Source organism: Cydia strobilella, chromosome 18, assembly GCF_947568885.1.
Source record: "Cydia strobilella chromosome 18, ilCydStro3.1, whole genome shotgun sequence".
Classification (NCBI taxonomy): domain Eukaryota; kingdom Metazoa; phylum Arthropoda; class Insecta; order Lepidoptera; family Tortricidae; genus Cydia; species Cydia strobilella.
The window spans coordinates 14,899,782-14,913,002 of record NC_086058.1 but is presented as its reverse complement, the minus strand read 5'-3'; the positions used below and the strand labels follow the sequence as shown (position 1 = coordinate 14,913,002).

The following is a 13,221-nucleotide window of genomic DNA, read 5'->3' as shown; positions in this document are numbered from 1 at the left end:
CCCGAAATCGCGGGAAAATGGTCGATTTCTTTTCCACTATAAAAAGCTAAATGCTTAAAAAATCCTATAAAACTGTTTAAAATCCTCTAGCTTTTTAATACTGAAGCTGTGTATGTGGGAAATAAATAAAATGAAAATGAAATTAAATATAATTTTTTTTTCATAGGTATAATTACTATACCTAATTATGCATTTGCCCCGACAAATTTGATTATAAGCTGGGGTTTTAACATGCATTTTTACCTTCAGCAACAATTTAATTGGTTTGTAGCTATACATTTACGCTTGCGTTACCTACAGTTTATTTCCATAGGTATTTAGGCGCGGATATGCAGCTAAGTGTTCTCGGGCTGGTAGTATTCTGCCTCGTCACCAGCCCCAAGTTCCGCAAGATGGCCGTCGCCGCCGCGTTCGTGGTTGGCGTGATAACACCGGCGGTCCACGTCAACGTTCAGAACCTCAGCCCTATCCTGCTTGTTTCGCCTGAGTAAGTACTGAGTCCTTCTACTACTCCCTTTCCCAGACTCTCTTCTTTTTTCACAGTTCCGCATTGCTGAGGATCGTGAACACATGTAATTTTAGTTTGTCTCCATTTTGTGCAGTCATGTGGACTGCACGCTGGCGGTAGTCTCCAGCTGACCTTTTCATAGCGTTCGACCCGATGTATGCCCGACCCCGAGCACGTTGGCTATTTATTCGGTCTAAAATTAGGTAATTTCTCCACATCATGATTGGACACCGCATAATATGTCCCGTCTATGGTCCCTACCTAGTGTTAGCTTAGCTTGAGGTAGAACTCATATCCGTATTGATGAGTCCAATTCCTTGGGAGTTTTAAGTATAATCGGCAATAAATGTGTTTAGAAAAATTATTAGTCAAAAGTATCAATCAAATCAATTTTTGATTCTTGGAATCCCTCCATGCTCAAAGTAAGAAATCCGTGTTCACAGAGTGGCCCGTAACATCTTCGTGACTGATCCCACGTTCAACAACCTGTACAAGCGCGGACACACAAATCTAGTCAACTACGCTGTGGGACTGGCGTCGGCCATGCTGGTCTATGAGCTGCAGCAGCACAAGTTTGACGTCACCAAGTATAAGGTACGAGAGACTGGGGCGTAGCTAAAGGATATGGCGCCTGGGGCAGTCATTAAATTTGAGCCCCCTGACGACTGACAAAAATTTCCCTGCTGCTGCCTTTTGCCCATTTTGGCGCCCCCCTAGGATGGCTCCCGGGGCACTTGCCCCCTCTGCCCCCCCCCCCCCCCCCCTAGTTACGCCACTGACGAGAGACAGTCACACAGTAGAGCCGTCACTCTTATTACCTTGACAATAGAGTTTACTGCAAAATACGGTACATACTTATTAAGATAAGACTACTAAGAAAGAGAGGATCAAACTACAGAACTGTGTCTCAATCGTAAATCGTAACTACCGGTTATATTTTAACTATAAAACTCGCGTGAGACTCAAACATATTAAATTATTTTAAAACGGGTCACTCACGTATTAATGTATTATTAAGTAGAATAACTCGACCAGTGAAGACGTGTCGTTGCTCCGTGAAGAGGATCCTCGTAAATTGGATCGAAACATGTCGAGCTATTCGACTTAATAATACGTGAGTGACCCGTTTTAAAATAATTTAACTGGTTATGTTATATTTGTTATAAATAAAAGCTAATCATACAAGATATATACAGTGGTACTACGTAAACGAAATTAATAACTAGCTTAAATTTAAAATAGGCCCTTGAGGCATTGTACCAAGGATGCTGGCGGCATTTCCCCGCTGTATCGCAATGCTGATACGTTGTGCGAGAAAGCCGCCAGCTCTTCGGTCACCATGTTATAAACTGATATTGGTCCGCGTGGCTGTCATACATTGTTTTCCATTGACGACGGCTTAATTTATAATTTCAGAAATATACTCCCTTATACTACGGGCTTCTCCTATTCGGCCTGTTCCTGATCTCGAGTGGCAGTTTCCTGTACATCGACGGCATAGAGGTTCCACTGGCGGCGCGGGCGGTGTACGCTTCCGCTTTAAGACTCCTGTATGGACTCGCTTTAGCAGCTGGTGTCAGTGGCGCGGTCTTTAAGTTTGAAAGTAAGTTGACAAAAAACCGGCCAAGTGCGAGTCGGACTCGCGCACTGAGGGTTCCGTAATTTTTAGTATTTGTTGTTATAGCGGCAACAGGAATACATCATCTGTGAACATTTCAACTCTCCAGCTATCACGGATCATGAGATACAGCCTGGTGACAGACGGACAGACGGACAGCGGAGTCTTAGTAATAGGGTCCCGTTTTAACCCTTTAGGTACGGAACCCTAAAAACCAGTTGTTGTTTTTTGATTAGTGCTATGTGCTATGCGATTTTAAATGGCACCAAATATAATGACCACCAAAAATTACTCTGGTACCCTAAATAAAATTTGAAATTTAAATTTAAACTCGGGGCACAATTTTTGGTAAGATTTGATTACCGAACTCTTTGATAGTCATCATCATCATCATATCAGCCTAAAGATGTCCACTGCTGGACATAGGCCTTCCCCAGGGTTCTCCACAACGACCGGTCTTGCGCTGCTCTCATCCATCGGCTCCTCGCGACCTTAACCAGATCGTCGGACCATCTTGTTGTGGGTCTTTTCCTGCTGCATTTTCCGGTTCGCGGTCGCCACTCAAGAACCTTTCTGCAATGTGTTTCGCCCACTGCCACTTAAATCTGGCAATTCTCTGAGCTATGTCGACAACTTTGGTTCTCCTGCGGATCTCCTCATTTCTGATTCGATCACGCAAGGAAACTCCGAGCATAGCTCGCTCCATTACTCTGAGTGACCTTGAGCCTTCTTGTCAGGCCCATTGTGAGCGACGTCTCTGTTCCGTGAAGGTGGGTTCCCACGGCCCGTTGTTTCACAGATCTGACCGCGCCTCAGATCGTGGGAACGGTCGCATCCAATGAGGCCTGCGGTCGCCTGTCGTCACCCACTCCCGACGGATAGCCGCACAGGTATCCACAGGCGTGCCTGACCTGTGGGACCCCACCTTGAGTCATCACTGGCAACACACACTGGTTAAAATTATTTATTTTTTGTTATTTCTCTACTTCAGATCTGTATCGCGGCGTGCTAGAGTGGCCGGTCTGGGGCCCTCTAGGCCGCCTGTCTTATGCGGCCTTCCTGGTGCATGTGAGCATCATCAGAACCGTGACTGGCGCCTATGCTGTGTTGGCGTTCAGCTCCTTCAATAAGCTGGTGAGTTACAACTAAAGGTAACGCCAGGAGAGTTCTCGTGAATTACATACATACATATAATCACGCCTATTTCCCGGAGGGGTAGGCAGAGACCACGGATTTCCACTTGCTACGATCCTGACATACCTCTTTCGCTTCCTTCACTTTCATAACATTCCTCATACACGCTCGCCGGTTTAGGGTGCTCTTGACCTGGCCTTTCTTCAGGATTTCCCTGATCTGATCAGAGAAAGTCCGCCGAAGTCTGCCCCTTCCAACTCCCGTTTCTACCTCTCCCTTATACACTCTCTTTGTTAGCCTTCTTTCACTCATTCTTTCCACGTGTCCAAACCATCTCAACATACCTTCCTTAATTTTTGTCACTACACCTTCGCTCAGTCCACACTTTTCCCTTATCACACTGTTCCTAATTCTATCTTGTAATCTCACACCACACACACTTCTCAACGCTCTCATTTCCACTGCATTCACTTGGCTCTGATGCCTCATCTGCCATACCCAACTTTCGCTACCATACATAAGTGTAGGCATAGGCACCAGCACCCCTCTATGCATATGAATTACACACACAGCTAAAGAGTACTAAGAGAATCACAAAAACAGTATTGAATTAATAAATGAGTGAATGTGATTTAAGCGCACGATATTAAGCTAAAAAAGTGTGTGCGTGTAATCTTTACGCGCGATAGAAGTAAAACTTCTTTGAACTTCTTTGCTATGTTGGCACTTTGACGTGTGTCCTGTTGTGCGTGTGCCACTAGAGGTCCCTTTGTTTGACATAATTATTGATAGTCATAATTATGGATGGTATAGAAAGGATGTCAATCTCTATATAAGAAAAGTGTCCATCAAAAAACAGTAAATAGGCGGCGCCACCATACACTGAAGTACCTAGACCATACACCTAGTATTTTTTATATAGATGTGCACCCGTGAGAACATACGCAAAGCGACAAAATTAAAAACACGTTTCAACATTCCTGACAACATACCAGAAACAACCTACGGTAATTTGGTCTGGTTATTTGCTGCCCCTTCCCCATTTCATCTCTACATTATTATACCTCTATGGTTCATGTCATAGAGTCTCCTATATATTACCAAAGAGGATATAATAGGATAAAGCGGTACTGTCATAGTAAACTTTGTAACCACAGTAAATTCACTGCCATCTATCGACACACTTTAAAACTATAAATGAAGATTTTAAAAATAGGATAAAATGTATTTAAATGTGGATAAATGATTTTTTTTACTTGCATTAATTGTTTTTACATGTTTTTGACCCATGTTCTTTCAGTGATATGCGTTAAAATAGTTAAATAACAAACGAAACTGTCAACGCCCTCTATACGAGATTAGGCCAAAGGTAGTGGCGCCATCTGATCGAGAATCAAATTTTCGTGATTTTCGAGGCACGTTTTTTCCTTAGACTGTATCCATCTATTACGGAGTTATATCAGTCTTTGATATTACAATACTCTTTGGTCTCAGAGCCTACCTAGCGCCACCGGAGAGATTAGGAACTATTATTTACAGCTGAAAGCTGGTCACTTTTGCAACTATTCTGCCATAAGAGATCGACATCTTTTCTACTATACCATCCATCCCGAATCCTCTTAAAAGGTTTTTTTTACAGGTGATGATGTTTCTGGGAGTATTGTGCCTTTCATACATAATTGCTGTTCCGTTGTGGATGCTGATAGAAGTCCCCTTCTACGAGGTGGTGAAAGTCTGCTTCTACCCTAAGAAGAGGGAACATAAGCCTGAATTGACAATACATCAGTGCGAGGGAAAAAAGGACATTATTTGTATTAAATTATAAAAGAACTGAATGTTTTTGTTTTTACAAGCTTTTGCTAAACTTGAAATGTTTGTTTGTTTTTAATATCGTCGCTATACTTACTCAACCTCATATCTGCAACAATCATTTGATGGAAATGTCGCTTTTCTTTCATTCGGAATACGGGTGTTTTTGTCATCAAATGAGTGTTGCAGATACGAGGTTGAGTAAGTTTAGCGGCGATATGTTCGGGTCAAATCTCGCAAGCTAAATTAGACGTAGGTACTTCCCATTATTCGATTTAGCTGAAACTTTATAATTAATTTAGAATTGCATCGTAACTGGTGTTAGTATTAGTAGTAGATGTCGCTACGGTCCCCTAGACCCATATTAGTGGGAAGATTTGCTGACTATGGACTTAGACAGTTATTATTGATGCGTATTCAAGCGCCTAATTTAATTTGAAACAATCGAACAATGTTCGACATTAGATAATTTAAACAATCGCAGGCGTTCGCTGTTACCTTTCCGTCACGTTGGCCTGGCTCTAAAGTTGAGTTTAATAGAAATGGCAAATATTTAATGTAAACAAATATGACAGATTTTGTATGCATTTGACGTATAATCTAAAAGTTAAACCATGGAGACTATATAAAGAGCCAAATCTCTATGTATGAAAAGTGTCCATCAAAAAACAGTAATTAGGCGGCGTCACCATACACGGAAATACTACCAAAAACAACCTACGTAATTTGGTCGGGTTATTTGTTGCCTTATATGGTTCATGTTATACTCATGTCCCAGAGCCTAACTAGCGCCACCGGAGAGATTAGGAACTATTATTTAAAGCTGAAAGCGGTCACTTTTGCAACAATTCTGCCATAAGAGATTGGCATCCTTTCTATACCATCCATAAGTTAAACGATGGTTGTGTTATGGTTGTTTTCATAGAAATATTAATAATTAACATAGGTAATATTTTAACTAGTAATTTATGTAAATAAATTTTTTTAATAAGTATATGTACACGGAGCTCTTTATCGATGCATTAAATCCTATGTCGAATTTAGAACTCAAGCAGGCTTTTTGTCCAGTTACATCACAGTATAAGGTTATCACTTCAGGAGTCCCACAGGGATCTCATCTGGGGAATCTTCCTTTTGTGTTATAAATTAATGATATAACCGACTATATTAAGTATTCTAAAGTTTTATTTTACGTGGATGACGATAAAATTTTTTAAACTGTTAAAGATATTTCAGATTGTGATTTACTTCTGGAGTTCCACAGGGCGGCATTCTTTCACCTCTCCTTTTCTCAATATTTATCAATATGATCACTCCTCACATTGGCTGCTCTTACCATCTTTATGCTGACGACCTCCAGCTTTACACACAAGCAAACGTGAAGGACATGAATCATGCAGTCTCTATCATGAATAGTAATTTAAGCCGTCTTTCTGCATGGTCACGTTCTTTTGGAATCGTGGTTAACCCAACCAAATGTCAAGCCATTGTGCTTGGGAGTCCACGGATGCTCGCGTTGGTGGATTTGAATAGTATATCACCGATCAGGTTTGAGGATGTCGTGATACCGCTTTCGCCTAAAGTGAAAAATCTGGGTCTGGTTATAGACAGTGGCCTTACGTGGGAACCCCAGGTGTCTGATGTATGTCGCAGAGTGACGAACACGCTGAGAGCGCTTTACAGGTTTAAAAATTTCTTGCCAATAAGCACAAAGATCCTCCTCGTTCAAGCTCTTGTCTTTCCCGTGATCGATTATGCTGATGTGTGCTGCTCCAATGTCGTTAAAGCCTCCCTTAACAAACTGGATGTACTTCTCAACAGCGGTATTAGGTTCATATTTTGCCTTCGGAAGTACCATCACATATCAGCTTATCGTAAGCAACTTGATTGGCTTCCCATTCGTGAACGTAGATCTTTGAGACTGTTAAGTACTCTTTATTCTCTCCTTTTTGACCTACTACTACACCTGAATATCTCAGATCCAAATTTAAATTTGTTACTGCTCGCCCTGGTCGTGTTCTCCGTACCGCCCGTAGCCTTAAGCTCTCTATTCCCCCTCATCGTTCCGGTTTCCTGACCAACTCTTTCACTGTTCAGGCGATACGCCTATGGAACGACCTTCCCCTAACCATCCGGAAAGCCCAGAGTAAATTTACCTTTAAGCGCATGCTGCGTAAGCATTTATCTGCGAAATATAAATAATGTTTCAGAGTTGGTACATGTATAATGTATGTATATATGTAGATATTTATGTAAGTATATCATATAATGTATATGTTTAAGTTTATGAATTCATAGTATATTAATTAGTATTTACTTTGTAAATACTTATTTTGTAAATAGTAGGTAGCGATTATCGTTTTAATTTTTCGAGTATTAATCCTGCACCTAACAACCATCTCTTTTTAGCCCAGTGGTTGACTGGTAGAGAATGCCTTATGGCATTAAGTCCGCCATTTGTACTTATAATTTTATGTGCAATAAAGTTTAAATAAAAAAAAAAAAATTACTACAAGATTATTTAACTTAGGAAGATACTGTATTCATAATAATCTATTTCTGAACATTGAAAAGTGTAGCATTATAATTTTCTCTAGGAAAAAGAAAAATATCGATCACAATTACACAATTTATTCGTGTGCTGTTTGGAAGCCATTTCATGCTGTCCATATTGACAGAATCGAAAGGCTCCAAAAGAAGTTTATAAAAACACTAGATTTCAGAATTACTGGACAAAATTACGCTAATTACTCCCTCCTAATTGCAACACCATAAAATTCAGTCTTAAAAACCGCTGTGACTTTTTTTTAATACTACGTCGGTGGCAAACAAGGATACGGCCCGCCTGATGTTAAGCAGTCTCCGTAGCCTATGTACGCCTGCAACTCCAGAGGAGTTACATGCGCGTTGCCGACCCTAACACTCCTCTCCCTCGAGCTCTGGCAACCTTACTCACCGGCAGGAACACAACACTATTAGTAGGGTCTAGTGTTATTTGGCTGCGGTTTTCTGTAAGGTGGAGGTACCTCCCCAGTTGGGCTCTGCTCTAGATCTGGAATGACATCCGCTGTCCTGTACCGCCACACAAAGCGAGATGTCATTCACAGTGCCCATACCTCTCTGTGACTGCCTAGTGCGAACACTCGGTTAGTAAGCAAGTTTTGACCAAAAACCCATAGTTTTATAATAAAACTGCAAATACTGAAATACGTCCGAATTTTTGCAGTTTTTCGCAAATCACGCAGGGAGCACAACTTTATTTGCATGCAAAACATGGTTTCACATTCCTCCAAGGACTTCAAACAACATACAAAAAATACAGAACTACATCACGCATTGTTTTTTTCACGAGATTTTTTAGATTTTTTTTGTAAGATTTGACTTACATATTTAGTATTTTCGTGTAAGATAATATGTAGATTTTTGACGATGCAAAAGTGATCCAACAGATCCTACTTGAATAAATTGATTTTTATCTTTATCTTTATCTTATCTTATCTTTAGTAAAATTTCCAAAAAGTTAATCGACCTGCCAGCATCTACGGCACCTTGACGAGGGGCGAATTAATTTTTTTCCCCTCACTAGCTCGGAAAGCCGTCTTTTATCCTTTAAAGCAAGCGGGAAAAAACGCATTTTATCCACTAGTGGGGAAAGAGATTTGACCTTGGATGGAGCGTGTTTAAGTAGCCTGACAGATAACAAAACGTAAAACGCTCATAATAATGGTTCGTTCGATATTAATTATCATTAAATAAATGGTTTGAGAATTTAATAAAAAATACCAAATTTAGCTTTATTTACTGATTTTAAGTCATAAACCTTAAAATTCCATAAGAAACGTTTGTTTTCTAATAATGATGTTAAATAAAATTCTGAACGCACAAGTTGAGTCGATGCAATTTCAAAACGCATCATTGACATTTCATACGTCAGAAATGTCAACATTATATTGTCTTCGGTTACCGCGATAGTTACTCATGAAATAAAACTATGAAAACGAAACTAACGAACTATGAAATGTCAACATTGTCAACAAAATTTTTACTTTAAAACTTCTCACGTAAAAATACAGAAATTCCAGAGTTTATTGTTATAATATCGTAAAAAAATTAGTGATTCCAGTGATGAAGATGATCTAACGCCTGTGGATGTTCCACTTTCCTCGCTATAGTGAGGTGAAAAGTTTTGTGTTACACACGGGTGCAAGTGTATTTTACTTCTCGTGTGTTGAAACACTCGCGGGTAAAATACAACTTTGCACCCTTGTATAACAAATAACTATAGTTAAGGTTTAGGATAGGTAAGTATATTTTAGTTAAGTTTAGTTAAGTTTTGTTACTATATTTTTATTCAATTTGTTCCAATACATAAATACATAAATATTATAGGACATTCTTACACAGATTGAACAAGTCCCACGGTAAGCCCAAGGAGGCTTGTGTTATGGGTACCATAGAGTAACTTATACTAGACCGGTACTGTCATAGTAAATTTTGTAACCCCAGTAAATTCACTGCCATCTGTCGACACACTTTAAAACTAAAAATAAATATTTATAAAAATACGATAAAATGTATTTAAATATGGATAAATGATTTTTTTTATTTGCATTAATTATTTTTATGATTTTGACCCACGTTCTTTCACTGATATGCGTTAAAATTATAAATAACAAACGAAACCGTCAACGCCCTCTATACGAGTGTAGGCCAAAACTAGTGGCGCCCTCTGATCGAGAATCAAATTTTCGTGATTTTCGAGGCACGTTTTTTCCTTAGACTGTATCCATCTATTACGGAGTTATATCTATCTTTGTGGGTACTCAGACAACGATATATATAATATATAAATACTTAAATACATAGAAAACACCCACGACTCAGAAACAAATATCTGTGCTCATCACACAAATAAATGCCCTTACCGGGATTCGAACCCAGGACCATCGGCTTCACAGGCAGAGTCACATGAGTATGCAAAGGCCCCCGGAAATGGATAGGTATAATTCGCTACATAATTTACGACATCCATAATTTGACCTACTCTAGGTATGTGCCACACGCGGTTCGGCATGTTTTTGCAAATAAAAATTTATCATTATGATTATGATTAAAAAACTTTGAGTTAATATCACGCAGCGTTACGTAGGCGAACAACACGCTAACGCGAAGCGAATCGACGCGGCGCTGGGTGAATCAATCCTTTGATACCTAGTGTACCTATAGAAGTGTCCTACGTGGCCGATCTCGTTGCGAACGCGAACGCCTTGGGCCCGCCGCGCCGCGCCGCTTCGCTTCGCGTTCGCGAGTTGTTCGCTTACGTAAGACGCTGCGTCAGACGGGTCTCCGCCCTTTAAGGTACCGTTCGGATTCGGACTACACCAGCATTACTGCTGCAGTATTGCAGCGAGACATTAGGTACTGGCGACTGCAATGTTGCTGCAAATGTCAGAATAAACTTGAATGGGCGGATTTATCACATTTGCGTCAGCAATGCAGTCGGCATCTGTCGCGCTGTCATACTGCAGCAATAATGCTGCCGACTGCATTTATTATTATTCGCAAATGGAAAATTTAATATACCTATATAATATCTGGGACACCGAGCTTCGCTCGGATAGCATAATATATGAAGACTCAATAATGTGCGTTTTCCCAGAGGTAAGACCTTGCTAGATCGATTTTTCGCCCCCCAAAACCCCCGCATAGCAAATTTCATCGAAATCGTTAGAGCCGTTTCCGAGATCCCCGAAATATATATAGATAGATAGATAGATATATACAAGAATTGCTCGTTTAAAGGTATGATTTATTGAAAAAACTGGCCAAGTGCGAGTCAGACTCGCGCACCAAGGGTTCCGTACTTTTTAGTATTTGTTGTTAGGTATAGCGGCAACTGAAATACATCATCTGTGAAAATTTCAACTAGACAGTTGTTACACAACTATCACGGTTCATGAGATACAGCCTGGTGACAGACGGACGGACAGCGGAGTCTTAGTAATAAAGTCCCGTTTTTACCCTTTGGGTACGGAACCTAAAAAAAAAAAGCAATGAGGGCTATCGTTTTTTTGCTCACCAGTTGGCGCCTCTGTTTTTTTTTATCCTATCTGGCTTTTACTCCCCGCAATTTTGCACGGGGTGAATTTGCCAATGTCGGTTTGACTTTCACACGTGAGGAGAATGTTCGGTAGTCTGGGAGGTGGCGCCTCTGTTGATGGTGGTCCAAAAGACTAAAGAACAGCTGTCAGTGACATTTGACATTTCGAACTATGGAAAAGACCACCATCTACACTAGCGCCCCTAGCGGCGAATTCATACGCGTTAGCCCTCATTAAGTCGACTACATTACTGCAGCAATATTAAATCATAAGTTATTTATTTGCGTGAATAGGGTCAGATAACAATTGTTATATTATAATGTATACATAAAGTTTCTCCTAATTTAATCGTCCACAAACAGCATGCAAATATTATAATATATTTCTGTAGGAATGGAACGTAAGTGGAGAGCGTGAAACGGAACGTAAGAGAGAGAGAAGGATGACAAGAGGTGCGAAAGGGACGGGGAGAACGATTTGAATGGTGAGCGAGCTAACGTACGTTAAGGTATTTAAAAAAAAAGTCGTGTTATTTTGGTTTTTATTCAGAGGCCTAACATAATCCTACATTTCTTAAACTGAGTATTTACTACATTATATGTATACATTACAGCGCGACATTACTGCCTACTGCATTGCTGCCGCAAAAGCCAAATCCGGGCAGCAATATTGATTTTGACATTCATGGCACCAATGCTGTCGGCAGTAAGTAATGCTGGTGTAGGGAGTCTAAAACGGAACGGTACCTTTACTCCGGTGCTCGTTTAACATGAATCACATATTTATGTAAATAAGCTAAATAGAATCGAAATATGTATTTAAAAGAATACACACCGCTAATTGATTTACCTTTTTCTGCGTAAATAGTTGTGTTTTTAGTTTTTAGTAGAATCGGAACAAACATAAGTTATGGTTTAACAACGAACTAGTCGCAAATATTAGAGGTAACAGAAATATTATGGCCTTCATGTATTCGTATAGATATTTGTGTTATCTTAATTGAGGGTCACGGCAAAAAAAAACCATTCGAACATTCATTCATTAATTCTTTTAAAATTATGGCTTTAGTCCAGTGGGACTATTCGCCAGTATCAAAGTCTGGAGGACAAGACAGTGTACCGTGATTCATTAGCTCTTGTAAATCGATAGCTGGACTTTACATGAAGCACGTGGGCTACCGGCCGTTGACTCCAAAATGGTGGTTAAACTCGTTTCAAGATTAATTCTACACTTTAAACAATATCACAGATTATATAATACTATACTACAATATTAATGAGCAAAAAAAAGTAATTAATCACGAGGCTAACTATCAAGATGGCGCTGGCGCTCGAACCGGAAGTCTCTCCATTCGAACAATGCTTCTGATCTGTCAGTGTCAAAAGTGACGTTTTCGGTAAAATGATAATGTGGTGTTTTCTATAAAACGGGACCTTATTGTCGATGGCGCTTACGCCATTATAAACGATGCTCCGATATAAATACAATGCCGCGCGACGCTGTGCGGCGTAAGCGCCATCGACAATAAACTTAAAGTCCATTTTCATAGAAAATGCCCCATATGATTCCAATATAATTCTGATATCGGTTTGATGTCAGGTGCACGTTCGAATTGGCCTGTATAACAGGGAAATGATTTGAATTCATAGGAACGATATTCGTAATTTGTAAACATCACAATATATTCATAAAATTTTGCAACATTCCATGACAAGGCATTATTCAATTCAGCCATGTCGGAGCCCTTCGGAGCGTTTTGTGTGTGTATGTGTAGGCATACTGTCATAATGCTTGTTGTAGTATGCGTGACCGCTAAAGACGGCGGCCCTCGCGGCCTGACTACGCGGATGTAGGATCCTACATCCCATATCGGAGCGGACAATGTGAAAACGCTCTAACGGTATCAGAAGTACAGCGAATGAGTGGCTAAATAGTTATTTGTGTAACAAGAGAGGAAAGTTTTTCGGTTTTTCTTGCGAGTGTTTATTTTGAGTCCCGAGAAAGAGAAGAGAAGCGAGTGATTCTAAGTTAGAATCTTGAGCGTAGCGAGG

General features: G+C 40.1%; 2 protein-coding genes across 2 annotated transcripts in view; one reads left to right on the top strand and one right to left on the bottom strand.

Moving 5' to 3' along the window:
* LOC134749607 (NADH dehydrogenase [ubiquinone] 1 alpha subcomplex subunit 11) overlaps positions 1-13,221 on the bottom strand; it is a 219,711-nt gene that overhangs the window by 50,557 nt on the left and 155,933 nt on the right. The window lies entirely within an intron of this gene.
* The window catches only part of LOC134749687 (O-acyltransferase like protein-like), a 34,913-nt gene that overhangs the window by 17,263 nt on the left and 4,429 nt on the right, over positions 1-13,221 (top strand). Inside the window, exons 10-14 of the mRNA XM_063684706.1 lie at positions 314-487; positions 952-1,102; positions 1,925-2,111; positions 3,118-3,260; positions 4,900-5,071. Coding sequence (XP_063540776.1) covers positions 314-487; positions 952-1,102; positions 1,925-2,111; positions 3,118-3,260; positions 4,900-5,071 — 827 coding nt within the window. The remainder of the gene's footprint in view (positions 1-313; positions 488-951; positions 1,103-1,924; positions 2,112-3,117; positions 3,261-4,899; positions 5,072-13,221) is intronic.